This window comes from Bos grunniens, chromosome 10, assembly GCF_055505025.1.
Source record: "Bos grunniens cultivar Pamir isolate PY7600 chromosome 10, Bosgru_T2T1.0, whole genome shotgun sequence".
NCBI lineage: Eukaryota > Metazoa > Chordata > Mammalia > Artiodactyla > Bovidae > Bos > Bos grunniens.
Window position 1 is genome coordinate 57,034,675 of NC_141174.1, and position 26,175 is coordinate 57,060,849.

Sequence of the window (26,175 nt, forward strand, 5' to 3'; positions counted from 1 at the left end):
TGATAAGGAACAGAAGGGTGACAGGAGCAATTCCAGTCACTAAGGACTATGTTCTAGTCACTCCTATAAGTGCTTTACATGGATCGTTCATTTTCTCTTTTCACACAGAGCCTATGAGGCAGATATTATCATCACCACTTATACAACTAGGGAAACTGAATCACAAAGAGGTCTAGTAGCTGATACAAGGCAACAGAGGCAGGATGTAATAGAACTGAACAGGAACCAAGCCCTCCCATTCCCAATGTTGTGCTCTTCACACTTAGATCTGAAGGAAGAGAACTTAGAGCTATTCAAGAATTCATTATGATCTTATGTTACTTAAATGCTTTTACTTCAAAAACTCGATTTTGTCTATTGACTTTAGAGTCAGTAAAAGTTAACTTAAGAAATAAGCCAGAGGCCCCCTGCAGTGCTTTTTCTAGAGATATTCTTTCTCCAAGTCACAGAGAACTCTGTTGGAGATGCCCTTTAAAAGATTTTAGTACATATGCACATTTCTATGTAAATTAATGTTTAATGTTAATGAAGCACATGCCTGATTACTGCTACTATTGCATGTGTGCTCAGTTGCTCAGTCATATCCAACTCTTTGCAACCCCATGGGTGTAGCCCGCCAGGCTCTTCTATCCATAGAATTTTCCAGGCAAGAATACTGGAGTGGGTTGTGATCTCTTCCTTCAGGGGATGTTCCCGACTCAGGTATGGAACCCTGTCTCCTGTATCTCCTGCACTGGCAGGTGGATTCTTTACTACTGAGCCACCTGGGAAGCCCTACTACTGCCAGTAATAGTTACCAAATTACAATTTTGCAATTTTAAAGAATCTGTTTACAATCTTCAGTGAGTATTAACACAGCAATTTATATCACCGAATTCTAGCAATGCTATGACAACTTATAAAATAATACAACTTAAAATATGGTAAATTAAGGTTGTACATGCCTAAACAAGAACATAAATATAAGTGAAAACCCTACATGACTTTATTTAGCAAAGGTTTGGGTGAGTTGCAATGTAATAAGCAAACATTCCTACAAACAAGCCATAGTTTCTGATCTGCTTTTAACTGAGGATAATTTTACCTTGTAAGGCTGAAATGACTGTCAGCACATGAAGGTCATCTGAATTTCCTTGTCCTAATCTGCCATAACTTCCTTCCCCACAAGCCAACACTGTGCCATTGGCCTGAATGACAAAGGTACAATTTTGACCGCATATGACCTAGTATCAAAACACAAAATTAAATACATTATCTTCTATTATATAGCTTTAACATGCAAACATTAAAAATGATTCCATGTATACCCAGGATACCTTTATCAGTTCTTTCATCCTTTCACTAAAGCAGAAGAGTTGACATAACTATGGGATTCCTATAAGCCCTTGATTATTATAAAACTGCTTACTTAACTAGAAGATGTATGAGGCTCATTTGATGATTTAAGACAGTTTAAAACATGTTATTTACAGAGCTTTCAGTCAATTGTGCAGAGTTTAAGAAGAAAATAGATAAAAAGAAGAAAAAGGAAACAGTGATGGGAAAATAGTAAAGACTGGCTGGAAGTCACCAAGAAACAGACACTGGAGGGGATATCTGCAAGAAAGAGTAGTGCATCTTGGGGCTTACTGAGGTAGAGAAGAACAGAAGTGAAAGCAGGAGCCTTAAGAAGAGTTTGGAGATTTAGTACCACAATTATTAGAAGAGGGGACGGGTATCAATGACATCTGGCTAAAGATCCCAGCAAGCTTATGACCCCAAAGAGAGAATTGATAATTAGCAATATCTTAACATCTATAAATATGTACTGGGCAGGCTTAAAGCTTCATGATGTTAATTATACTTGAAAACAAGAAAAATTTGGGAATATTAACAAAACTTAAGTCTGATAAAAACTCTACAAAACTTTTATTTAGAAGCTTTATATCATGACTTTGTTGGATTCCTCACAATAGATTATGCAGTGGACAAACTATCCTAAAGTAAGCTACTGAACCCAAGGGAATCAGAACTGTCAGTTCTCCAATTCTTTACCCTCCTAGTTACCTGTTGGGCCTGTGAGAATGAGGGAGCTGCTGCAGGTACCATCACATTTCTTCCAGCTTCTGCCAGCTGTCCATGCCTGCCAGCACCCCACAAGTAGACATCACATTTACCTCCCAGGTGCCAGTCCTAGAAAACCACAAACAAATCAAAATCTGATTCGCTAATTCATTCAAACAAGCATCTACTGGTTACTAAGTGTGTAGAAGCCTCTATGGGGGACACCAGGGTATAAACACATAAACATTTAGAACCAGAAGATTTACTAAGAACCGCCATAAAGTTATTGTCCTCTTTACTGACCTCAGGTCTGGAAGTTGCCCAAGACATAATTTGTTCATCCATGCCATTGATCCATTTACTATTATCCTGCAAGACAGGGCAAACATCAGGATCAACTTTGCTAATCAATAATTATCTTTTTTTTTTTAAAAGAAGTCTTAAAAATGATCAAATAAATATTTTTTTTAAAGAAAAAGAGAAGCCCAAGATCACATGGTCAGTTACAAGCAGAAAGAAGACCAAAATGCAGCCCTCCTTTTTCCCAAAACATTTTTTGAGAAAATTTTTTGCAAAAGATTCATCTGTTCTTAACTAAGTCTTCTTAAAAAAAAAAAAAAAAAAGAACTTGGTAATATAAATTAAGAGGAGTTTTACAATCATAACAAACTTGATTTTTACGCATTGTTAATACTTCCCTAAAATGGACTGGAATGGGTAAATTTAACTCAGATGACCATTATATCTACTACTGTAGGTAGGAATCCCTTAGAAGAAATGGAGTAGCCATCACAGTCAACAAAAGAGTCTGAAATGCAGTACTTGGATACAATCTCAAAAATGACAGAATGATCTCTGTTCGTTTCCAAGGCAAACCATTCAATATCACGGTAATCCAAGTCTATGCCCCAACCAGTAACGCTGAAGAAGCTGAAGTTGAAGGGTTCTATGAAGACCTATAAGACCTTTTAGAACTAACACCCAAAAAAGATGTCCTTTTCATTATAGGGAACTGGAATGCAAAAGTAGGAAGTCAAGAAACACCTGGAGTAACAGGCAAATTTGGCCTTGGAGTACAGAATGAAGCAGGACAAAGATTAATAGAGTTTTGCCAAGAGAATGTACGGGTCATAGCAAACACCCTCTTCCAACAACACAAGAGAAGACTCTACACACAGACATCACCAGATGGCCAACACCAAAATCAGACTGATTATATTCTTTGCAGCCAAAGATGGAGAAGCTCTACACAGTCAGCAAAAACAAGACCAGGAGCTGACTGTGGCTCAGATTATGAACTCCTTATTGCCAAATTCAGACTTAAACTGAAGAAAGTGGGGAAAACCACTAGACCATTCAGGTATGACCTAATCAAATCCCTTATGATTATACAGTGGAAGTGAGAAATAGATTTAAGGGCCTAGATCTGATAGACAAGAGTGCCTGATAAACTATGGACGGAGGTTAGTGACACTGTATCGGAGACAGGCATCAAGACCAGCCCCAAGAAAAAGAAATGCAAAAAAGCAAAATGGGTCTGGGGAGGCCTTACAAATAGCTGTGAAAAGAAGAGAAGTGAAAGCAAAGGAGAAAAGGAAAGATATACCCATTTGAATGCAGAGTTCCAAGGAATAGCAAGGAGAGATAAGAAAGCATTCCTCAGCGATCAATGCAAGGAAATAGAGGAAAACAACAGAATGGGAAAGACTAGAGATCTCTTCAAGAAAATTAGAGATACCAAGGGAACATTTCATGCAAAGATGGGCTCAATAAAGGACAAAAATGGTATGGACCTAACAAAAGCAGAAGATATGAAGAAGAGGTGGCAAGAATACACAGAATTGTACAAAAAAGATCTTCATGACCCAGATAATCACGATGGTGTGATCACTGACCTAGAGCCAGACATCCTGGAATGTGAAGTCAAGTGGGCCTTAGGAAGTATCACTACCAACAAAGCTAGTGGAGGTGATGGAATTCCAGTTGAGCTATTTCAAATCCTAAAAGATGATGCTGTGAAAGTCCTGCACCCAATATGTCAGCAAATTTGGAAAACTCAGCAGTGGTCACTGGACTGGAAACGGTCAGTTTTCATTCCAATTGCAAAGAGAGGCAATGCCAAGGAATGCTCAAACTACCACACAATTGCACTCATCTCACACGCTAGTAAAGTAATGCTCAAAATTCTCCAAGCCAGGCTTCAGAAATATGTGAGCTGTGAACCTCCAGATGTTCAAGCTGGTTTTAGAAAAGGCAGAGGAACCAGAGATCAAACTGCCAACATCTGCTGGATTATCGAAAAAGCAAGAGTTCCAGAAAAAAATCTGTTTCTGCTTTATTGACTATGCCAAAGCCTTTGACTGTGTGGATCACAATAAATTGTGGAAAATTCTTAAAGACATGGGAATACCAGACCACCTGATCGGCCTCCTGAGAAATCTGTATGCAGGTCAGGAAGCAACAGTTAGAACTGGACATGGAACAACAGACTGGTTCCAAATAGGAAAAGGAGTACGTCAAGGCTGTATAAAGTCACCCTGCTTATTTAACTTATACATGAGAAATGCTGGGCTGGAGGAAGCACAAGCTGGAATCAAGATTGCCGGGAGAAATATCAGTAACGTCAGATATGCAGATGACACCACCCTTATGGCAGAAAATGAAGAAGAACTAAAGAGCCTCTTGGTGAAAGTCAAAGTAGGGGGTGAAAAAGTTGGCTTAAAGCTCAACATTCAGAAAATTAAGATCATGGCATCCAGACCCATCACTTCATGGCAAATAGATGGGGAAACAGTGGAAACAGTGGCTGGCTTTATTTTTCTGGGCTCCAAAATCACTGAAGATGGTGACTGCAGCCATGAGACTAAAAGATGCTTACTTCTTGGAAGGAAAGTTATGACCAACCTAGATAGCTTATTAAAAAGCAGAGACATTACTTTGCCAACAAAGGTTTGTCTAGTCAAGGCTATGGTTTTTCCTGTGGTCATGTATGGATGTGAGAGTTGGACTATAAAGAAAGCTGAGAGCTGAAGAATTGATGCTTTGGAACTGTGGTGTTGGAGAAGACTCTTGAGAGTCCCTTGGACTGCAAGGAGATCCAACCAGTCCATCCTAAAGGAGATCAGTCCTGGATGTTCATTGGAAGGACTGATGTTGAAACTGAAACTCCAATACTTTGGCCACTTAATGCCAAGAGCTGACTCATTGGAAAAGACCCTGATGCTGGGAAAGATTGAGGGCAGGAGGAGAAGGGGCCGACAGAGGATGAGATGGCTGGATGGCATCACCAACTCAATGGACATGGGTTTGGGTGGACTCTGGGAGTTGGTGATGGATAGGGAAACCTGGCGTGCTGTGGTTCATGGGGTCTCAAAGAGTTGGACACGACTAAGCGACTGAACTGAACTGAACTGAAGAAGAACTAAAGAGCCTCTTGATGAAAGTGAAAGAAGAGAGTGAAAAAGTTGGCTTAAACATTTAGAAAACTAAGATCATGGCATCCATTCCTATCAGTTCATGGCAAATAGATGGGGAAACAGTGGAAACAGTGCTGACTTTATTTGGGGGGGGCTCCAAAATCACTGCAGATAGTGACTGCAGCCATGAAATTAAAAGATGCTTACTCCTTGGAAGAAAACTTATGACCAACCTAGACAGCATATTAAAAAGCAGAGACATTACTTTGTCAACAAAGATCCATTTAGTCAAGGCTATGGTTTTTCCAGTAGTCATGTATGGATGTGAGAGTTGGACTATAAAGAAAGCTGAGCACTGAAGAACTGATGCTTTTGAACTGTGGAGAAGTTCAAAGAAGACTCTTTGAGAGTCTTGAGAGAGGACTCTTGAGAAGACTCTTGAGAGTCCCTTGGACTGCAAGAAGATCCAACCAGTCCTTCCTAAAGGAGATCAGTCCTGGGTGTTCATTGGAAGGACTGATGTTGAAGCTGAAACTCCAATACTTTGGCCACCTGATGCAAAGAGCTAACTCATTGGAAAAGACCCTGATGGGGTAAAGACTGAGGGCAGGAGGAGAAGGGGACAACAATAGGATGAGATGGTTGGATGGCATCACTGACTTGATGGTATGAGTTTGGGTAAACTCCGGGAGTTGGTGATGGACAGGGAGGCCTGGCGTGCTGCGTATCATGGGGTCACAAAGAGTCGGATATGACTGAGTGATTGAACTACACTGAGCTGATAAAATCCTTTACCATCAACTATCACTAACATATTGGAGATTCAAAGCTAATCACTTCTGAGCACCCACAGGTACAAGGTCATTTGCAGGAGCCATCACCCCTGTGAACTCAAACAGTTGTGGGCAAGTCACTTCATCTTTCTAGGCTTCAGTTTCCTCATCTACATATGACATACTTGAGAGAAATGAGCTCAGGAGAATACTTCCTGACTAAAATAATCTATATTTAGATTGTTGTTGTTGTTTAGTCACTTGCTGCTGCTGCTGCTGCTAAGTCGCTTCAGTTGTGTCCGACTCTGTGCGACCCCAGAGACAGCAGCCCACCAGGCTCTGCCGTCCCTGGGATTCTCCAGGCAAGAACACTGGAGTGGGTTGCCATTTCCTTCTCCATGTTTAGTGACTTAGTCGTGTCCTACTCTTTGCGACCCCAAGGACTGCAGCACGCCAGGCTTCCTTGTCCTTTACCATCTCCCGGAGTTTGCTCATTTTCTTCAATTCACATATTTTTGAATATATGAATATATTTAATAAATGAATTGGTAAGTTTATTTATCCACAAATAAATATTCAATAAATGAATATATTCAAATATGTGAATATATATTTGAATATATGAACAATACAATGTTTTACATTGTATATATATTAATATATTCAAATGTTTGTTTATATAAATCTTAATTAGGTAAGGGGGTTGTTAGATCAACTGCTGGCCTGCACTATCTACCCAGGCATTTTATCTCTATCACAGTTTAGTGTCTAGACACTCTCAAATACAATCACAAAGAAATGACAACTAAAATGCCTTCTCAGATTCTATTAAACATGTTTGAAGTGCTAAATAATTTAGAATCTATATATGGAATAAATCTAAAAAGATGGCCAGGAAAAGATGCTAAAATATATTTACAAATATATATGTATACTAACAAGGTACCTAAGAACAAGAAAATGAGAAAATATGGGATGATGTTTTTGAAAACTAGCAAGTTTATACAAGCGCCACAATTCTCATAATCAATCCCTGTCACCATAGAAACCTTTTATCAGACTGAATGTGACTATCTGAAAGCAAAATATTTTGAGTTTATCTAAGGGTGTGCTTCTTGCTCTATTCAAGCCAGCAAATACTTACTGTTTGTCTGCTATTTGTTAAACATCCATATAACACAATCTCAGTTACATATAGTAGTAGCTCATACGACACTTACCATTAGGAGTACAAGTTCATCCTCTGGAACAGGCTCTAGATCTGGAACAGTAAAAGATTCTGGAAACTGTGCTCCATTTGTCAGGGCTTCAGCAGCTTTTATGGTGGTGGAAAAGCACTCTAACCAGGCCCACTCATTTGGATTCCAGGATGCAGGGTCAGGGAGGCAGTGCTGGTGGTGTGGGGGCACTGGCGGATTACACAGCAGCTGATCCAGATGAAGTCCCACAGCAAGGGAAGCCAGACACTGCATATAGGGGCTGTGAACAAGCTGGTCTCCACAAACCACATGAGGCTAAAAGAAAAGGCAGGGATACGATGCTGAAGGGCCTCTGCCAAATATTATAAATTAGCCTACTGCATTCTGAAAGCCTGTAGTCATATTGTAACTTTACTGGTTCTTTTTTAAGCTTTTTACTTTGAAATAATTTTAGGCACATAGAGAGTTATAGAGATTAGTGCAGAGAATTCCTATAAAACCCCAATCACCTCTAATGTTAACATCTTATATAACCATGGTACATTAATGAAAACTAAGAAATTAACATTGGTTACAATAATAACTAAACCACAAAACTTGATGGTGCTTCCCACTATGTTCCTTTTCTGCTCCAAGAGTCAATCCAAGACACTACACTGCATTCAGCATATTTTCATTACAGTTTTACAGTTTTTTGTTGTTAGTTCACAATAGCAAAAAAAGGGCAGAAAATTGAACCATGGAGACCTGCACCCTCTCACATTCCTCCTTTACCAAAAGAACCCTGGTAGCCACCAAAGACAGACTTCTTCCACTGTCCTCCCTAGATGTACTAGAGCAACTTTGTGAGTGACTGAGTGATTCAGAAAAGAAAACCTGGGCAAACCTCATTGAAATTAACTGGGTATGGTAACAGCTGATCAGTGTAGCACAGCCACAAACAAACAAACAAAAAGGAAAAAACCCCAAAGAACTTTGCTTCAGAGCAGCATGCTGTGACTACTGAGGGCTGGAAGACAGGCTACACAGGATCATGACCTGGGCACAAAGTCCAAACTCCATATTTCCCATTCTAGTATTTAATGACCCTACTTATTTAGTTCAACCTTAGCTCTTCCACTAAACTTTCCACAAATATTCACCTGATAAGTGGACAGGATATTTACTCTGATGCCCATATCCACTCCACCTCCCAACTTTGGGATAGCAAAGCCACACAGAAATAGATATTTGGGTTAGAAAAGGGAAGATGATGTACTCTGAAGTACAGGGGGTTTAAAGAGGTTTTGAATGAACAAATAATCTGAAAAAGAATGACAGAAGCACTATACAAATCTGAGGGTTATTTAAAAATTTTACTCCCACTAAAATAAAGTAAAAGCAGGTTTAGGATTACTGAACAGTTTTAGGCATGACTTTTTTTCATTTGCTTCTGCCCAAATAGCCCCACTTATTTTACTCAGATCTCATACTTTTAAGGGATAAATTCAAAGCTACAGTTCAAATTCCAAAGCACCAGTCATCTGTATATCTGCAAGAGTGACTGTAAATCAGTTACCTTTTCATATGCATACTGCTCCTGAAGCATCATGGGTAGCCGCTCCAGAAATGCTCTCATGCAGGGAGCCATGTTTAATCCCAGAATACCTTGTTGTTTCAGTGCTGTCCTACAGGTTGCTAAAACATGATTGGCAGCAGTCCATTCTGCTGTACAATTCACGACCAAAACATCCTGATGAAAAAGAAACCATGCCACATGATATTTGTTTAAATAAAAGAGAGGCAATTCCACCACCATTTATATATGAGAAATTCCTTCCAATAACTGCATTAAATACTTTTGCCTTTTAGACATTTTATGCTATACTTTTAATGCCTAGGAACTTCAAAACATCCTAAATTTTGTCTAAGGTAAAAAAAAGTGAATAAGAAATAACTATAAAATTTGTGAACTACCTTGAATTAGCTGATTCTTCTTAAAGAGACATTAATTATTTGCTATTTCATAGGACTTATAGGAAAATCATCCAGGATATTTCAACAGTCTGACATGATCAAAGGGATACTAGAGGAAGCAGTACTCTGCTGACTGACACACATCTACAGGAGAAGCAGCACTGCCCTATGGCTCTATGGTTTATTCTATGCAGGCCACTACTATCTATGGTCCGATTCTATATTTTACATCTAGTAGGACTGTTCATGCAGGTTTATAGCTCTATTTTAATATTACTTAACCACATAAAATGTAAACCAAAGCAGGATATTGGCACTACTCATTAGGGGTATGAAAAGCAATATTGTAAGATATGAAGTGAAAGTGAAGTCACTTAGTCATGTCCAACTCTTTGCAACCCCATGGACTGTAAGAGATAATGTCATCACAAAATTATTTCACAGAAGAGGGCTAGTATTTTTTTACTAGAACATTAAATTTGAAAGCCAAGATCTATTCTGAATACTTGAGTGAAAGGTTTATGAGGTGGTCCGTCTTTTTAGGGAAAATTATTTTAAGATAATTTAGTCCTATTTCAAAAATCATGGCAGAAAGTAAAAAGTTCTCTTTATAACTTCCAGTGGAAAGTCATTCAATAATTAAGCATTTTCCCCAAAGTACAGTGTATAGAAGAGTACTAGGTTCTAGTTTTCCTTCTGCCACTAGATAGTTGCATTATCTTGGGCAAGTAATAATCCCTCTGGATATCAGTTTTCTCCTCTTAAAGTGGGATCCTTGGACTACGATTTCAAAGATACCTTAGAGGTTAACAACTTATGATTTGATTTAATTATAAAATTACCTTTGATCTATTTGAGCAAGCAGCCACCCCAACATCTGGAATCCATACTGTGGTCTGAATAGCTCCAGAGCCAATCACAACAGTTTGCAAGACAGAGCCATCCTAAAATGAAATGTATTGATCAATACACACTCCTTAACTGGTTAGCCATTACTTATATTTTAAATGTATACTTCACATTCACAAAAACTTATTCTAAAACCTACATTTAGCTAAATTCGGCAATGTCAAACTGCATATTACTATCCAATTCTCTAGGACCTTTTTAGAAGAACTTTAAAAATACATCACTAAGAAAAATTAAAGGGCAGAGAATTCTGAAAAGGGTTTCTTCAATATTCAAGATATTATTACACAAAATACTCCTAAGATTGGTTGGGTTAACTTTTAATGTATGTAAATTAACATAAAAACATTTCTGAAGATGAAAATAACATCTATACTCTTACCCTTAAAGACCAAATGTTCATAAGGCCACCTAATCCACCAGACACCAGGGCCAACCCATCAGAACTAAAGGCAACGGTCCGTACAGGGGTGATGTGTCCTCGCAACTGATAAACACACTTGGCTCCAACTGATTTCCTATATCCATCCTGCAATTAATTTTATTTTTAACAAACATTGAAATTAAAACAATTTATAATTCATTCTTGGAAATTTTATATTTCAGTATAAAGTTGGGAAGAGGGAAGGACAACTTTCTCATAAGGGTCAGCCTGACGGAAAATAATAAGATACAAACCTGGTTCTCCTTCACTGATGCTATTGCATCTTTTTTCTGTTTTTGTACTTGTAATCTAGTTCCCTACTCTTCAAACAGACTACATTTGTTTCAATTATCCCTCAGAAATAGGAAAAATTCTAACTTTTACCTTTTGCGGGGGCAGGGGGGCACTGCCACAAACACGTGGGATCTTAGTTCCCTGACCAAGGATCAAGCCCCATCCCCTGCAATCGAAGTGCAGTCTTAACCACTGGACCACCAGGGAAGTCCACTTCTACTTTTTAATGAGTGTTTTAATTTTAAAATTTCGCTTTATGTAATTTTCATTTTTTGCCTCTAACATTTGTGAATTGCACATGCTGGTGCCATACAAACAGGTTCCTTTTTCTGTTATGGTTCTGTCTGTCACATGGTATTTAATCTCAACTTAATCTCATGTTTGCTCTGTAGGTTTTAGCAATGAGATAGCTAAGGCCTGTCCAAAGGGCTACTTTTTAGCAGAGAGGGCAAACCAGATTTATCTCAAGTGCTCTTACCTCTGCTCCTGTGGTATTTTCTTCCTAGTAGTGAGCTATCCACTCTCCTCACCTCTTTCTGTCTTCAAGCTCCCTTTTCCTTTTAGTTATTAGACAGTATAATACCAGATATACTCATTTACCCAAAAACGACATAATGTATTTCCTCTAGGAGTATTTGTATCATAAACAAAAAAGAAAGCAACAGAAGCTGCAAACTGGAAACTCAGGGATATAATTCAACTGGCCACCCAGGGTTTTAAGGAATTTTCGAGTCAGATGCCAATGTTTAGTATTGGGAAATTTTACTTAAAACACTGAATTTTTGGTTTCTATCAAAAAAACTAGACAATCCGGTAACAATAGGATCTCATTTCTAGAGGGTGGCAATCAGCTTGTGGCAGTTATGCCCTTTATATGAAGCTGTGCACCCCTGGGTGTGTGCATGTATGTATGTATGAAGCATATGCACTCCTGGGGTGGGTGGGGGTGTGTGTGTGTGTGGAGTATTTTACATTCTCCGAGATAGAGAGTGTGTGTGGTGGGGAGTGTTTTACCTTCTCCATACCTTCCAATTCCCAGCTTTCTGAATTTACGTTATTTACCCAGACTGCTCTGTGAGCATCTACTGTAATTTTCATTTTCGGCCACATCATGCATTTTGGCATCTTAGTTCCCTGACCATGGACTGATCCTGGGGCTACAGCAGTGAAAGTGCCAAGTCCTAACCACTGGGCCACCAGGAAATTTCCTGTCTACTCTAATTTTTAACCTCTGTTTAATGTAAAGGAATGGTTCTATAGATGGAATTCTGGTTTCAGTAGAAGATACTTTGGATAGGAGTGCTCCTGTGGTGTTCCTACTTCACTGTACCAAAAACCTTTAACTTGGGACTCACCTACTGGTAGTGTCAATTATATACCATAAATGATCAACAATTGATATTTATTGAGTATCTCCCCTTAACAAGTAATTATGGTATCTCTGACTTACAAAAAAAATAAATAAAGCTAATTCAAAAAGCATACAAAGTATGACAATTATTCACATTTCCCTAATTATTCTTGACATTTGAGATACCAAGTAGGAGGACTACTTGATAACATATACTATCTAAGGTTTCAAATAAAGTCTTGAAAAAACACTAGAACACTTACCTGGCAACTTGATTCCTGGTCCCACCATCCTTCTGAACTAGTCACACTGGTCTGTGTGGTATCTTGGGGAATACGCCAAACACATACTAAGCCACTCTGACAGCCACTTGAAAAATTTGATCACATAAAACCAAAACATGTCAATATATAGAAGTAAAAATATTTTCAAACAGCAATCAATTAAGACCTGATAGAACTACTACAATATATTTAAAAAATTTATTTGTGGTAGGTATGCTATAATTTCACAAGAAATACAAGTAGGACCCATGTTTTTACCAATATTACATGGGGTAAAGGAGATGGCATATCTTTGGATTGCATAGCCAAAGCTTCACATTGGAAAACTGTTCTTTATTTCTCTACAGTAATCTTATGGTATTATATATTTTAAGAATAACTGGTAATAAACAGTTTAAAATTCTTGAGAAGCCACACTTAAAATGCAAGTAACAGGCTACACTAATATAAAGATTAAGACACACACACACACAAATTTATAACATACGTGGCCATCAGTAAATGCAACTTGGATCCTTTTCCTGGAAGGCTGCACCAAGCAATGCCATTTACAATAGATGGATGGCAGAGTGAATGTAGACAGCGCCAGCACCCTGAAATTGGTCCCCAGAGTTTCACATTTTCTTCTTTGGCACATGTCATAAGAATATGACCTGTTGGGTCCCACTTCATACTAGTAAGAGTATCCTTAAAATGGTAGAGGGAGAAAAATATCATAGTAATGCTTACTTTACAAACACTTAAAACTTAGTAATTTATGACCTATACTTCTATCGCTTCCCTGGTGGCTCAGATGGTAAAGCATCTGCCTGTAATGAGGGAGTCCCATATTCGATCCCTGGGTTGGGAAGATCCCCTGGAGAAGGAAATGGCAACCCACTCCAGTCTTCTTGCTTGGAGAATTCCATGGATTGAGGAGCCTGGTAGGCTACAGTCCACAGGGTCGTAAAGAGTCAGACACAACTGAGCGACTTCACTTCACTTCACTTCTTCATACTTCTATCACTCAATTATTTTGAAATGGACATTTTATGCAAATCAGATACTATTACATTATTTCCAACCACTAACTAACTCATCGTTTATATATATATAAATATATATATTTGCTGCATTATATATATTTGCTGCAGTCAAAGCCCAATAAATGTTACTTGATGAATGAATTATGAAATTCTAATTCAGAAGGAATATGTTATCTTTCATCATCATTTTTAAAGTTATTTTTATTAACTACTGATTATCAAAATATGAAAAAGAAGAGGCTTTTTTTTTAAAAGAAGAATCTCTTACACCAAAAATAGCTAATACTATGAGAATCTGGGACATGTTTTATGTTTATACGGTTGTCTTCACTGGGTTCTTCTGATTTTTTTAAAATTTATTTTTAATTGAAGGATAATTGCTTTTAATTGAAGGATAATTTTTCACAATATTGTATTGGTTTCTACCAAACATCAACATGAATTGGCCATAGGTTTACCCATGGCCCCTCCCACTTGAACATCCCTCCCATCTCCCTTGCCATCCCACTGCTCTAGTTTGTTCCCGAGCCCTGTTTGAGTTCCCTGAGTCTTATCAGCAAATTCCCATTGGCTATTTATTTTACATATGGTAATGTACGTTTCCATATTACCCTCTCCATCCATCCCACCCTCTCCTTCCTCTCCCACCAGCTGTGTCGATAAGTCTGTGCTCAATGTCTAGTGTCTCCACTACCGCTTGGCAAGTAAGTTCATTAGTACCATCTTTCTAGATTCCATATACATGTGCTAGTACACAATATTTGTTTTTCTCTTTCTGACTTACTTCACTCTGTATAATAGGCTCTATTCCTCTGACTATTTTACCCTCCTTCACACGTTCCAACGTTCCAACTGGCTTCATGAATTTATGTTACTTAACTAGTGGCCCCATAAGCTTCTGAATTGGTAACTTCTGTTTAAGGTAACGGAATCATTCTTCATAAATGGAATTTCTAGCATTACTGGGAAGTACTCTGACCAAGGTATCCTATATCACTGTTGCGGTTTTATCTCTTACCTCAACGGCTTTCTTACACAGACTTCTCCATTTATATACATGGTCCAAAAACTTTGTATAACAACAGAATATTAAATCACAAGTGACTGAGGTAAAAAACATTTTTTGAGAAACTAGTATCAAGCAATACTACAGTATAAAACAAGAAAAAGTAATAATTTGGTAAAGATGCTTTACCTTATGTGCATCAATTAGAACAATGCCTCCTTTCTCAAGTGGTTCCTTTGTTCCCAGTAACAATTTTCCATCAAAATATCCCACTGCAAATGGTCTGTCTTCACTGAACCAAGCAATGCAAGTTACAGACACTAACACGATAAAAACAAAATAAAAATTTTAAAAAGAAAATGAGAGACTTATTTGTCATTGTCTCACTTTAAAATAGACTTTGCAACAAATATATACCACTACAACTACTGGAAGTAAGTTTACAAACATCTCTTTAATGCATTTAGACAAAATGTAGGCTTAGAGCAGGGATTTCATGCAACCCACTTTAAAGGTGTTATTTGTAAGTGATAAGGAGTATCTCATTTTTAATCTTTCATTCTTTTCAAGTGGTTTTTGAAAAAGAGAAACAAAAATTGAATTCCCTTGCTGATTTTAAGTCATTTTAGGCTCTCTCCTTTTGGACCAGAATCTACCATGAAACTAACAAGTGAAATAATCCAACTCTTAGGTAAAAAATTACCTACCCTTTCTTTTGCTTAATATTGCCTATTCTGTGTGTTTGCATAATCTATCAAACATGTTATATTCTAACAATCTATATCCATATTTGTTTTAGTATATGTAATACCAGAAGGCTACAAAAGAAGTAAAAAACAGTTTCTGTGGGAGTACAATGGGGACATGGGAGTTGAGTAAATGTGAGAAAGGCTTTGCATTGTAAACCTTTTTATTTCTTTTTTTGCCATGCCTTGTGGCATGTGGGATCTTAGTTCCTTGAACAGGGATCAAATCTGTGTCCCCTGCAGTGGAAGTACAGAGTCCTAACCACTGGACTGCCAGGGAATTTCCCACTGTATCTTTTTAAACTAAAATTTTTGAACCATATGATGGTATTATCTATTTTAAAAATCTAAAAAAACAACAACAACAAAAAAAACAAACCAAAAAACCTGTTCTGTTCTGTTAAAAGAGTACCACAGAAGCTGGGCCTAGGATCTGTGAGATATCCTACTCCCCCAAATCATCTAACAGAACTGTTCAGTATGATGCCGAGCCATCCAAAATGAAGAGAGTGAGAAAATAAGTGAAAGGCTTCCTAGTATGACTCTCAAATCAGGAACATCCCTCTCCTCCTCCTCCTTCCTCATTTCCTTAATTTCACACATTTGTTAACAATTTCATCTCCATCAATGGTTATTATCTTTTTTCCTCTTGGACATTCTCAACTTTGTAGAGAGACCTCAAGAGCACTATAAGTGTTCAGACACTTACACAAAAGATAAATAGTAATTTAGGTCTTATTTTGGCAGTAATGTGTGGTAGGAGTTGATAGAGAACTATCTTTCAACTTAGCAGCTAACTAAAATGAAATACCAACTGGGCAATTTAGAAAACAAAACCAAAATTTTTTATTTACTCAGCATTTGCTGAAAGAGTATATCTATTTGATTAGAGGGAACACTTTCTCAACCAGATACAAGTCTAATCATTTACCATCCTTTCGATAGCAATGCTCCAGTTCTCGACGGTGCATGGTGGATACATCAACAACTTCAATCAGTCCTAGAGATCCATCCATCCGTCCCACCAACAACAATTCTGGAGACTCTCCTGACCAGGCTGTAGATGGACCCTCTTCTGGCCAAGCCAGAGCAGATACCCAATGAGGCTGAATATCTACTAACCCTTTTCCTCCTAGAGAAGGAAAAAATGTTAACTAGTTGTCATTTAATTCTTAAGAGCAATAACAAAAAGAAGTACTATTTAACACGCTCAAAGCAGTTCCCAATTTCATAATAGCCTACTAATGAATAAGACTGCAAGGCTGGATCCTTCATTTATATACTACATTTGATTATCAAATCGAGTTTTTCTGTAACTATTAATAGCAAAAAGAGATAGCTTTTATACGAGAAAGAATAAAGGAAATGTCAGTATACAAATGCCACTTAATTTTCCTAATAATTACTGAAAACCAAATTAACATATGAAATTCATCTATAGTTAAGGCTAGCAATTTCTCAATTAAGCAAAAGCAAACAAAAATACTGGTAAGCCAAAGATTACAATAATAATTTTTATTTTCCAGAGATATATTAAAAATCAACAAGAGTTTGTACCTGTGGAAGAGACAAAATTAACAGAAATATTTCAACTGATTCAAAAGAACACATAGCTGGAAATGTAGTGATTGCTACTTCTCTAATCCTAGGCTGAATGCTGAATGGTACATAAAAGGAATTTTTAGTTTACAATTACCAGGTTAATTGAAACTCTTAGAAATAAAAGTCAGGAAATGAACACTATTTCTTTAATTTAAATCATACTATGCATAGATTTCCACAGTTGGTAAACAGATTGTGAGATTCAAGGTGAAGGGAAGCCAATGTTTGAACTTAGAAGGCTAAGAGAAAGAGTACCTTCAGTAGTTTACTAGTATTTATGTGCCTCTTACCATTAACTTGCCAGATATTCACCATCTTTTCCAAAGCCCCAGCTAGGTATTTGCCACTGATACTCCAGGAAACAGGTGAGAAACTTGGATCACTGGGTGATCCTAGGCTTTCCTCAGCATCACCTTCCCTAGAATACAACAGGTAAGTATGGAATTCTAATCCATCATCCAAAAGGAAACTAAATCCTAAATCTTAAAATAAGGGTTTTATATAGACCGTAGTACATAAACAGAGATTCTTACATTTCAAAAGCTTGGCCAGTAATATTTGACAATCACATAATTGCTAGTGTTTCTCATAATGTGAAAATTGTAGAATTACAAAAGAGTATTACTTAGACAATTCATCATTTAATGTACTACATAATTTGTCAACAAAGATATTCTGATTCTGCATGGTTTATACATATGATTATTGCTCAGGGCACACTGATTCTTGCTTGCCTAATAGCTAGGGAAGTTTTATATTTAGCTATAAAAATAGAAAAAATACTACACTGTGCTATAGAAGAAATATCATTACTCTTAATTCCTAAATAATCCTTGAAGAATGATGGAAAATAAGCCTATTGTTTTGTAGAATTGAACATGTTAGCAGAGTAGACCCTGATTTAATTCTGAGCAAGTCCAGATATTGACAGTTAATATTTTTATCTTCTAAGTTACTATCTAGCAGGACTTGGTGGTCCAGTGGTTGAGAGACCATCTGCCAATGCAGGGGACAGGGATTCGATCCCTGGTCTGGGAAGATTCTACATGCTGAGAGGCAACTAAGTTTGTGCAACGCAACTACTGAAGCCCCTGTGCCTAGAGCCTGTGCTCCGCAACGAGAGAAGTCACCCAATGAGAAGCTCGTGCACTGCAACTAGAGTGTACCCGCTACTCACCACAACTAGAGAAAGCCCATGCCCAGCAATGAAGACCCAGTGCAGCCAAAAATTAATTAATTAATTAAATACTATCTTGCAAAAACCAAAACAACACATTGGAAACTGTTCTGAAATAAAAAATTGTAAAAAACTTTAGTGACAATTTGATTATACTAACACAACCAAGATGAAGCATGTTTAGGATTCTCCTATTTTTAAATGTTACCCAAGGGAGCTAACGCCATTACTCACAATCTGTTGAACACACAGGTCTGTTGCAGTGAATACTGCTTCTTGGTGACATTCCAAACCCGGATGGTGCCATCATTGCCACTTGTAGCCAACAGTCCTTTTTTATTACACCAAACACAAGTCATTACCTAGTAAAGATAAAAAGTCCAGCAATATGTGAGCAAGTTTTAACTCAAATGATTCTGTAATTTGAAAGAGTTCTATCAAATGAAAATTAAATCTACCATGAAATTGTAAAAGTATCCATGTTATAAAACAGTATGCATGGTCTAATTCTTTCTAATTGGCTTGTAAATATACACCTATATGAGATATACCTTTAAAATACTATGCCCAAACTCATTTGAATTATCTTAAGACTTGTTACAATCTTAATTAAACATGTTTGTTTAATTAAAAAATGTTTTTTAATCCAACAAAATAGAAGTATTCAATATGTTCTATAAAACAAATTATAAGACTAAAAAATGATTTTTAAATTGGGAAAGTAGAGGTCAGTCTTCATTTCCTAAAGTTCCCTTGTCACTGCTCAGGGGCCTAGTGGGTTAGATTAAAACAGTAGGGTCAACTTCTTCTCCTCTTGCATATATAAGCTCTTATCTTTCGTGAGGTTATTCCTTTGGTTTTCTTCTCATTCCCCATCTGATGTTCCCATTTGTATCAGATTATACAGCATGCAACATACACATGTAGAGAAAGGAGAGTCGGTAACTAGCAAATACTGATAATTTAGCACACACATGTACGTGAGTAAGAGAGAGAGAGAAACAGAGAAAGAGAGACACACATATACACACCCCATGATCTAAACTTTAAGCTCCTGGAGAACAGCAGAAACTATTTTATCTTACATAAGGTGATCAACACACTTGGGGCTTAAAATACACACTCTGTTCTGATGCGCCTCCAACTTGATAAAGGAGCATTTTCTGAGATCTCCTCCCATATCAGCAAGCGTCTGTGGAGCAGTCTGGTTGTCGCGGTCATGTGCGGCAAGAGTGCGCACGAGCTGCTGAGCAGCCCACTGCCTGTGCTGCGAGGACAGCCTCGAGGAGAGGCAGCAGGCTGCCAGGGCGTTAGCCAGCTCCAGAGGGCCTGCAGCAGAAGGGTCACAGGGAGGATGGGCATACAATTGGGCAGTTAAACCTGCTTAGACAAAACAATGAAATGATGCCCGGGTGAGAGCTGGTGCTGGTGAACAAACAAAAACGGGTTAACCCATCTTTTAAGAATTAGCACTTTCTCAAGTAGTCATTTCACTAAGATATGCATACAAGTTATAAAGCATTTATCTCACACAAAATTCCATAATAAATCCGATTCACTGCAAATATACATTTATATACATTAATCAACAGTCTTTGCTCTAAGGATACATAGACTGAGAATACAGCAGACATCAGTTTAAGACCAGGGCAGAGCAAGCATGTCCTAAAAATTTAAGAGTTTGGCTTCTGCTGCTCAAAAGTGATCTTAATAGCCAATCAAGGGACTGCCTTGATAGATCCAAAAGACCATCTCTCTTGGCCAAATGGTGAAGAGAAGGGTACATAGTGTATTTAAGTAGTCCCTTCAAGTATATCGTTTTAAGACAAAGAGAAAAACAGCATTACTTTATATAAATTATATTACAGAAACCTACCGTGATTATTATCTATGGTTACTCAAACCATAATCGAATAAAATAATCTAATTAAAAAAGACAAATTTGGTATATTTTCTAGTATTTATTTCCATGCACAATGAAAACGTATCCAGGCACTTTTCTTATGATCTAACTTAACTACACATTGCTCAGGTGCTCAGTCATGTCCAACTCTTGGCAACCCCATGGACTGCAGCACGCCAGGCTTCCCTGTCCTTCATCTCCCAGAGCTTGCTCAAACTCACGTCCATTGAGTCAGTGATGCCATCCAATCATCTCATCCTATGTCGTTCCCTTCTCCTGCCTTCAATCTTTCCCAATAGCAAGGTCTTTTCTAGTGAGACAGCTCTTTGCATCAGGTGGCCAAAGTATTGGGAGTTTCAGCTTCAGCATCAGTCATTCCAATGAATATTCAGGACTCATATCCTTTACGATTGACTGGTTTGATCTCCTTGCTTTCCAAGGGACTCTCAAGAGTCTTCTCCAATGCCACAGTTCAAAAGCATCAATTCTTCAGTGCTCAGCCTTCTTTATGGTCCAACACTCACATCCATACATGACTTATGAAAAAATCATAGCTTTGACTAGATGGACCTTTGTTGGCAAAGTAACGTCTCTACTTTTTAACATGCTGTCTAGATTTGTCATAGCTTTTCTTCCAAGGAGAAAGCATCTTTTAATTTCATGGCTGCAATCACCATCTACAGTGATTTTGGAGCCCAAGAAAATAAAGTCTGTCACTGTTTCCACTGTTTTCCCATCTATTTACCATGAAGTGGTGCGACCAGATGCCATGATCTTCATTTTTCGAATCTTGACGTTTAAGCCAGCTTTTTCACTCTCCACTTTCACTTTCATCAAGAGGCTCTTTAGGCTCTTTCTTCCATAAGTGTGGTATCATCTGCATATCTGAGGTTATTAATATTTCTCCCATCAATCTTGATTCCAGCTTGTGCTTCATCCAGCCCAGCATTTCACATGATGTACTCTGCATATAAGTTAAATAAGCAGGGTGACAATATACAGCCTTGACGTACTCCTTTCCCAATTTGGAACCAGTATGTTGTTCCATGTTCAGTTCTAACTGCTGCTTCTTGATCTGCATACAGGTTTCACAGGTGGCAGGTAAGGTGGTCTGGTATTCTCATCTCTTTTAAGAATTTTCCACAGTTTATTGTGATCCACACAGTCAAAGGCTTTGGCATAGTCAATAAAGCAGATGTTTTTCTGGAACTCTCTTGCTTTTTTTATGATCCAATGAATGCTGGCAATTTGATCACTGGCTTTTCTAAATATAGCTTGAACATCTGGAAGTTCACAGTTCATGTACTGTTGAAGCCTCGCTTGGAGAATTTTGAGCATTACTTTGCTAGTGTGTGACATGAGTGCAACTGTGCAGTAGTCTGAATATTCTTTGGCATGGCCATTCTTTGGGATTGGAATGAAAACTGATCTTTTCCAGTTCTGCGGCCACTGCTGAGTTTTCCAAATTTGCTGGCATATTAAGTGCAGCACTTTCACAGCATCATCTCTTAGGATTTGAAATAGCTCAACTGTAATTCCATCACCTCCATAGCTTTGTCATAGTGGTGCTTCCTAAGGCCCATTTGACTTCGAATTCCAGGATGTCTGGCTCTAGGTGAGTGATCACACCATCAAGGTTATCTGCGTCATGAAGACCTTTTTTGTATAGTTCTTCTGTGTATTCTTTCCACCTCTTCGTAGCATCTTCTGTTTCTGACAGGTCCATACCATTTCTGTCTTTTATTGTTCCCATCTTTGCGTGAAATGTTCCCTTGGTATCTCTAATATTCTTGAAGAGATCACTAGTCTTTCCAATTCTATTGTTTTCCTCTATTTCTTTGCATTGATTACTGAGGAAGGCTTTCTTATCTCTCCTTGCTATTCGTTGGAACTCTGCATTCAGATGGGTATATCTTTTCTTTTCTCCTTTGCCTTTTGCTTCTCTTCTTTTCTCAGCTATTTGTAAGGCCTTCTCAGACAACCATTTTGCTTTTTTGCATTTCTTTTTTTTGGGGATGTACTGTCTCCTGTACAATGTCACAAACCTCCAACCACAGTTCTTCAGGCACTTTTTTCTATCAGATCTAATTCCTGAATCTGTCACTTCTATGGTATATGTTGTTATATAATTCATCACATATAACAATGAAGAAACATTTTTAAAAACATTGATTAAAAGACTGTATATTTAAATCATATGAAACTTACCTTTCTTTTCAACTTCTGACTTATCATAATTAGGTCTCAGTTTGGCCCCTTTGTCTGCTAGTAATGCCACAAGAGCCTGAGTTACAACAAAATTTGGGGAGGTTACAAGCTTATTCTCTTCAGCAATTCCTCGGAGAAAGCTAGGTAGAAACTTTCGCTGAATTGGATCGTCAACTGTGGTTAGATTTACACCTGTGGCAGCAGAAATCAAGTTCTGAAGAGGCAATCAGAACAAATACATTTAATTTTTAATTTTGGAAAAGAAGCTTTTTACTTCACAAGTTTCTTTAAGAATTGGTTGGAAAAAGCTATACAATAAGAAAAGCACTGAAAACTACTACCCTACCTGTGTACATAACTGCACCAGGAGCTTTGCAGCACTAGGAGTGTTTGATGCTAGACATCCCACTGCTGTGCTCAGATAGGCCAGGCAGGAAATGGGCTTGTTGGCCTTGCTGTGCCCGCCTCGTGAGCGTTCTGAAGCGCTTGCCACGGCAGAAGGACTGGTGGAGAGGCCTGCTCTCCCTGCTGCAGCCAAGCACATGAGTCGAACCAAAGTCCGGATATCGGTAAGCCCCAGAGATTCGAGACCAGCAGCCAGGCTACAACTGGAACCACTGCCAGAAAAAGAACACACTTTAGATACATAAAGAAAACAGACTTAAGTGACCATCTGGAGCCCCACATACAATCCATAGCACCAACAACCAAAATAAAAGGCAAGGTGCACCATCCTAGTCATACATGTCCTACTGTATGTATGCATGTATGTATTGTAACAGATGTCCAAAAATAAAAACCTGGAAACTGTTATTGAAACTTTTGTTTTAATAAATATCAACATACACTTGAAGTATATCTGAATTATCAAAGTATAATTTAGAGGAATGTTCATAAACCGTGAATTTTCACAAACTGAACAAACCTAGGTAACCACCTTCCAGATCAAGAAACAGAACACTACCTACACCCTAGAAGACGACTTGGGCCCTTCTCAACGTCCAGGCCCTCTAAAATAACTACTATTCTGATGGTTAAGGCCATAAATCAGTTTTGCTTGTTTTTGAACTTCATACAGATAGGATAATAAAGTGTGTATTCTCTTATGTCTGGCTTCTTTTATTCAATATTATGCTTGTAAGATTCATCCATGCTGTTGCAGTACTAGCAGCAGTTATTCATTTTCACCCACAGCAGATGTGGGTTCAGTTCCAGGCCACGACAATAAAATGAATACTGCAATTTAGAAGGCCAAATTTTTTTTGTTTTCCAGTGCATATAAAAGTCATGCTTACATTATACTGTAGTCTGTTAAGGGTGCAACAGCATTATGCCTAGAAGAACAATGTATTAATACATCAGATCAGATCAGATCAGTCGCTCAGTCGTGTCTGACTCTTTGCGACCCCATGAATTGCAGCACGCCAGGCCTCCCTGTCCATTACCAACTCCCGGAGTTCACTGAGACTCACGTCCGTCGAGTTAGTGATGCCATCCAGCCATCTCATCCTCTGTCGGCCCCTTCTCCTCCTGCCCCCAATCCCTCCCAGCATCAGAGTCTTTTCCAATGAGTCAACTCTTCGCATGAGGTGGCCAAAGTACTGGAGTTTCAGCTTTAGCATCATTCCTTCCAAAGAAATCCCAGGGCTGATCTCCTTCAGAATGGACTGGTTGGATCTCCTTGCAGTCCAAGGGACTCTCAGGAGTATTCTCCAACACCACAGTTCAAAAGCATCAACTCTTCGGCGCTTAGCTTTCTTCACAGTCCAACTCTCACATCCATACATGACCACAGGAAAAACCATAGCCTTGACTAGACGAACCTTTGTTGGCCAAGTAATGTCTCTGCTTTTGAATATGCTATCTAGGTTGGTCATAACTTTCCTTCCAAGGAGTAAGCGTCTTTTAATTTCATGGCTGCAGTCACCATTTGCAGTGATTTTGGAGCCCAGAAAAATAAAGTCTGACACTGTTTCCACTGTTTCCCCATCTATTTCCCATGAAGTGATGGGACCAGATGCCATGATCTTCGTTTTCTGAATGTTGAGCTTTAAGCCAACTTTTTCACTCTCCACTTTCACTTTCATCAAGAGGCTTTTTAGTTCCTCTTCACTTTCTGCCATAAGGGTGGTGTCATCTGCATATCTGAGGTTATTGATATTTCTTGCCTTGAGAACCCCATGAACAGTATGAAAAGGCAAAATGATAGGATACTAAAAGAGAAACTCCCCAGGTCAGTAGGCGCCCAATATGTTACTGGAGATCAGTGGAGAAATAACTCCAGAAAGAATGAAGGGATGGAGCCAAAGCGAAAACAATACCCAGCTGTGGATGTGACTGGTGATAGAAGTAAGGTCCGATGCTGTAAGGAGCAATATTGCATAGGAACCTGGAATGTCAGGTCTGTGAATCAAGGCAAATTGGAAGTGGTCAAACAAGAGATGGCAAGAGTTAATGTCGACATTCTAGGAATCAGCGAACTGAAATGGACTGGAATGGGTGAATTTAACTCAGATGACCATTATATCTACTACTGTGGGCAGGAATCCCTCAGAAGAAATGGAGTAGCCATCATGGTCAAAATGAGTCTGAAATGCAGTACTTGGATGCAATCGCAAAAACGACAGAATGATCTCTGTTCGTTTCCAAGGCAAACCATTCAATATCACGGTAATCCAAGTCTATGCCCCAACCAGTAACGCTGAAGAAGCTGAAGTTGAATGGTTCTATGAAGACCTACAAGACCTTTTAGAACTAACACCCAAAAAAGATGTCCTTTTCATTATAGGGGACTGGAATGCGAAAGTAGAAAGTCAAGAAACACCTGGAGTAACAGGCAAATTTGGCCTTGGAATATGGAATAAAGCAGGGCAAAGACTAATAGAGCTTTGCCAAGAAAATGCACTGGTCATAACAAACACCCTCTTCCAACAACACCGAAATCAGATTGATTATATGCTTTGCAGCCAAAGATGGAGAAGCTCTGTAACAGTCAGCAAAACCAAGACCAGGAGCTGACTGTGGCTCAGACCATGAACTCCTTATTGCCAAATTCAGACTTAAACTGAAGAAAGTAGGGAAAACCACCAGACCATTCTGGTATGACCTAAATCAAATCCCTTATGATTATACAGTGGAAGTGAGAAATAGATTTAAGGGCCTAGATCTGATAGGTAAGAGTGCCTGATGAACTATGGAATGAGGTTCGTGACGTTGTACAGGAGACAGGGATCAAGACCATCCCCGTGGAAAAGAAATGCAAAAAAGCAAAATGGCTGTCTGGGGAGGCCTTACAAATAGCTGTGAAAAGAAGAGAAGCGAAAAGCAAAGGAGAAAAGGAAAGAGATAAACATCTGAATGCAGAGTTCCAAAGAATAGCAAGAAGAGGTAAGAAAGCATTCTTCAGCGATCAATGCAAAGAAATAGAGGAAAACAACAGAATGGGAAAGACTAGCGATCTCTTCAAGAAAGTCAGAGATACCAAAGGAACATTTCATCCAAAGATGGGCTCGATAAAGGACAGAAATGGTATGGACCTAACAGAAGCAGAAGATATTAAGAAGAGATGACAAGAATACACAGAAGAACTGTACAAAAATATCTTCATGACCAAGATAATCACGATGGTGTGATCACTTGAAAATACTGGCTTTTATACAGTTTGAGGTTGGAGCCAAGACTCACTTTTTTGCTGAAGTGAATAAACTATGACCTAGCCCAAGTTACTGAAAAGATTACCCTTTCCTCGTTGCTCTGCAATGTAAGCACTGTCATAAATTAAATTATAAATCAAATGTTAATCTACATGTATGAGTTAGTTTCTGAAGTTCGTTTTCCATAGACCAAACTGTCTATATTC

The 26,175-nt window shown here is 38.4% G+C and overlaps 1 protein-coding gene across 39 annotated transcripts in view; it reads right to left on the reverse strand.

The window, feature by feature from the left end:
* Window positions 1-26,175, reverse strand: part of HERC1 (HECT and RLD domain containing E3 ubiquitin protein ligase family member 1) — a 214,403-nt gene that overhangs the window by 22,251 nt on the left and 165,977 nt on the right. For 37 of the 39 annotated variants that reach the window (XM_086321411.1, XM_086321393.1, XM_086321423.1 and 34 more), the window contains 16 exons: window positions 22,663-22,933; window positions 22,317-22,530; window positions 19,329-19,585; window positions 18,440-18,567; window positions 17,319-17,446; window positions 16,358-16,558; window positions 14,870-15,000; window positions 13,137-13,336; window positions 12,629-12,734; window positions 10,679-10,825; window positions 10,230-10,331; window positions 8,990-9,163; window positions 7,453-7,746; window positions 2,347-2,412; window positions 2,047-2,172; window positions 1,085-1,223 (listed from right to left, as the gene is read on the reverse strand). In XM_086321411.1, coding sequence (XP_086177537.1) covers window positions 1,085-1,223; window positions 2,047-2,172; window positions 2,347-2,412; window positions 7,453-7,746; window positions 8,990-9,163; window positions 10,230-10,331; window positions 10,679-10,825; window positions 12,629-12,734; window positions 13,137-13,336; window positions 14,870-15,000; window positions 16,358-16,558; window positions 17,319-17,446; window positions 18,440-18,567; window positions 19,329-19,585; window positions 22,317-22,530; window positions 22,663-22,933 — 2,684 coding nt within the window. The remainder of the gene's footprint in view (window positions 1-1,084; window positions 1,224-2,046; window positions 2,173-2,346; window positions 2,413-7,452; window positions 7,747-8,989; window positions 9,164-10,229; window positions 10,332-10,678; window positions 10,826-12,628; window positions 12,735-13,136; window positions 13,337-14,869; window positions 15,001-16,357; window positions 16,559-17,318; window positions 17,447-18,439; window positions 18,568-19,328; window positions 19,586-22,316; window positions 22,531-22,662; window positions 22,934-26,175) is intronic. The other 2 variants (XM_086321428.1, XM_086321417.1) reach the window with 1 other exon arrangement.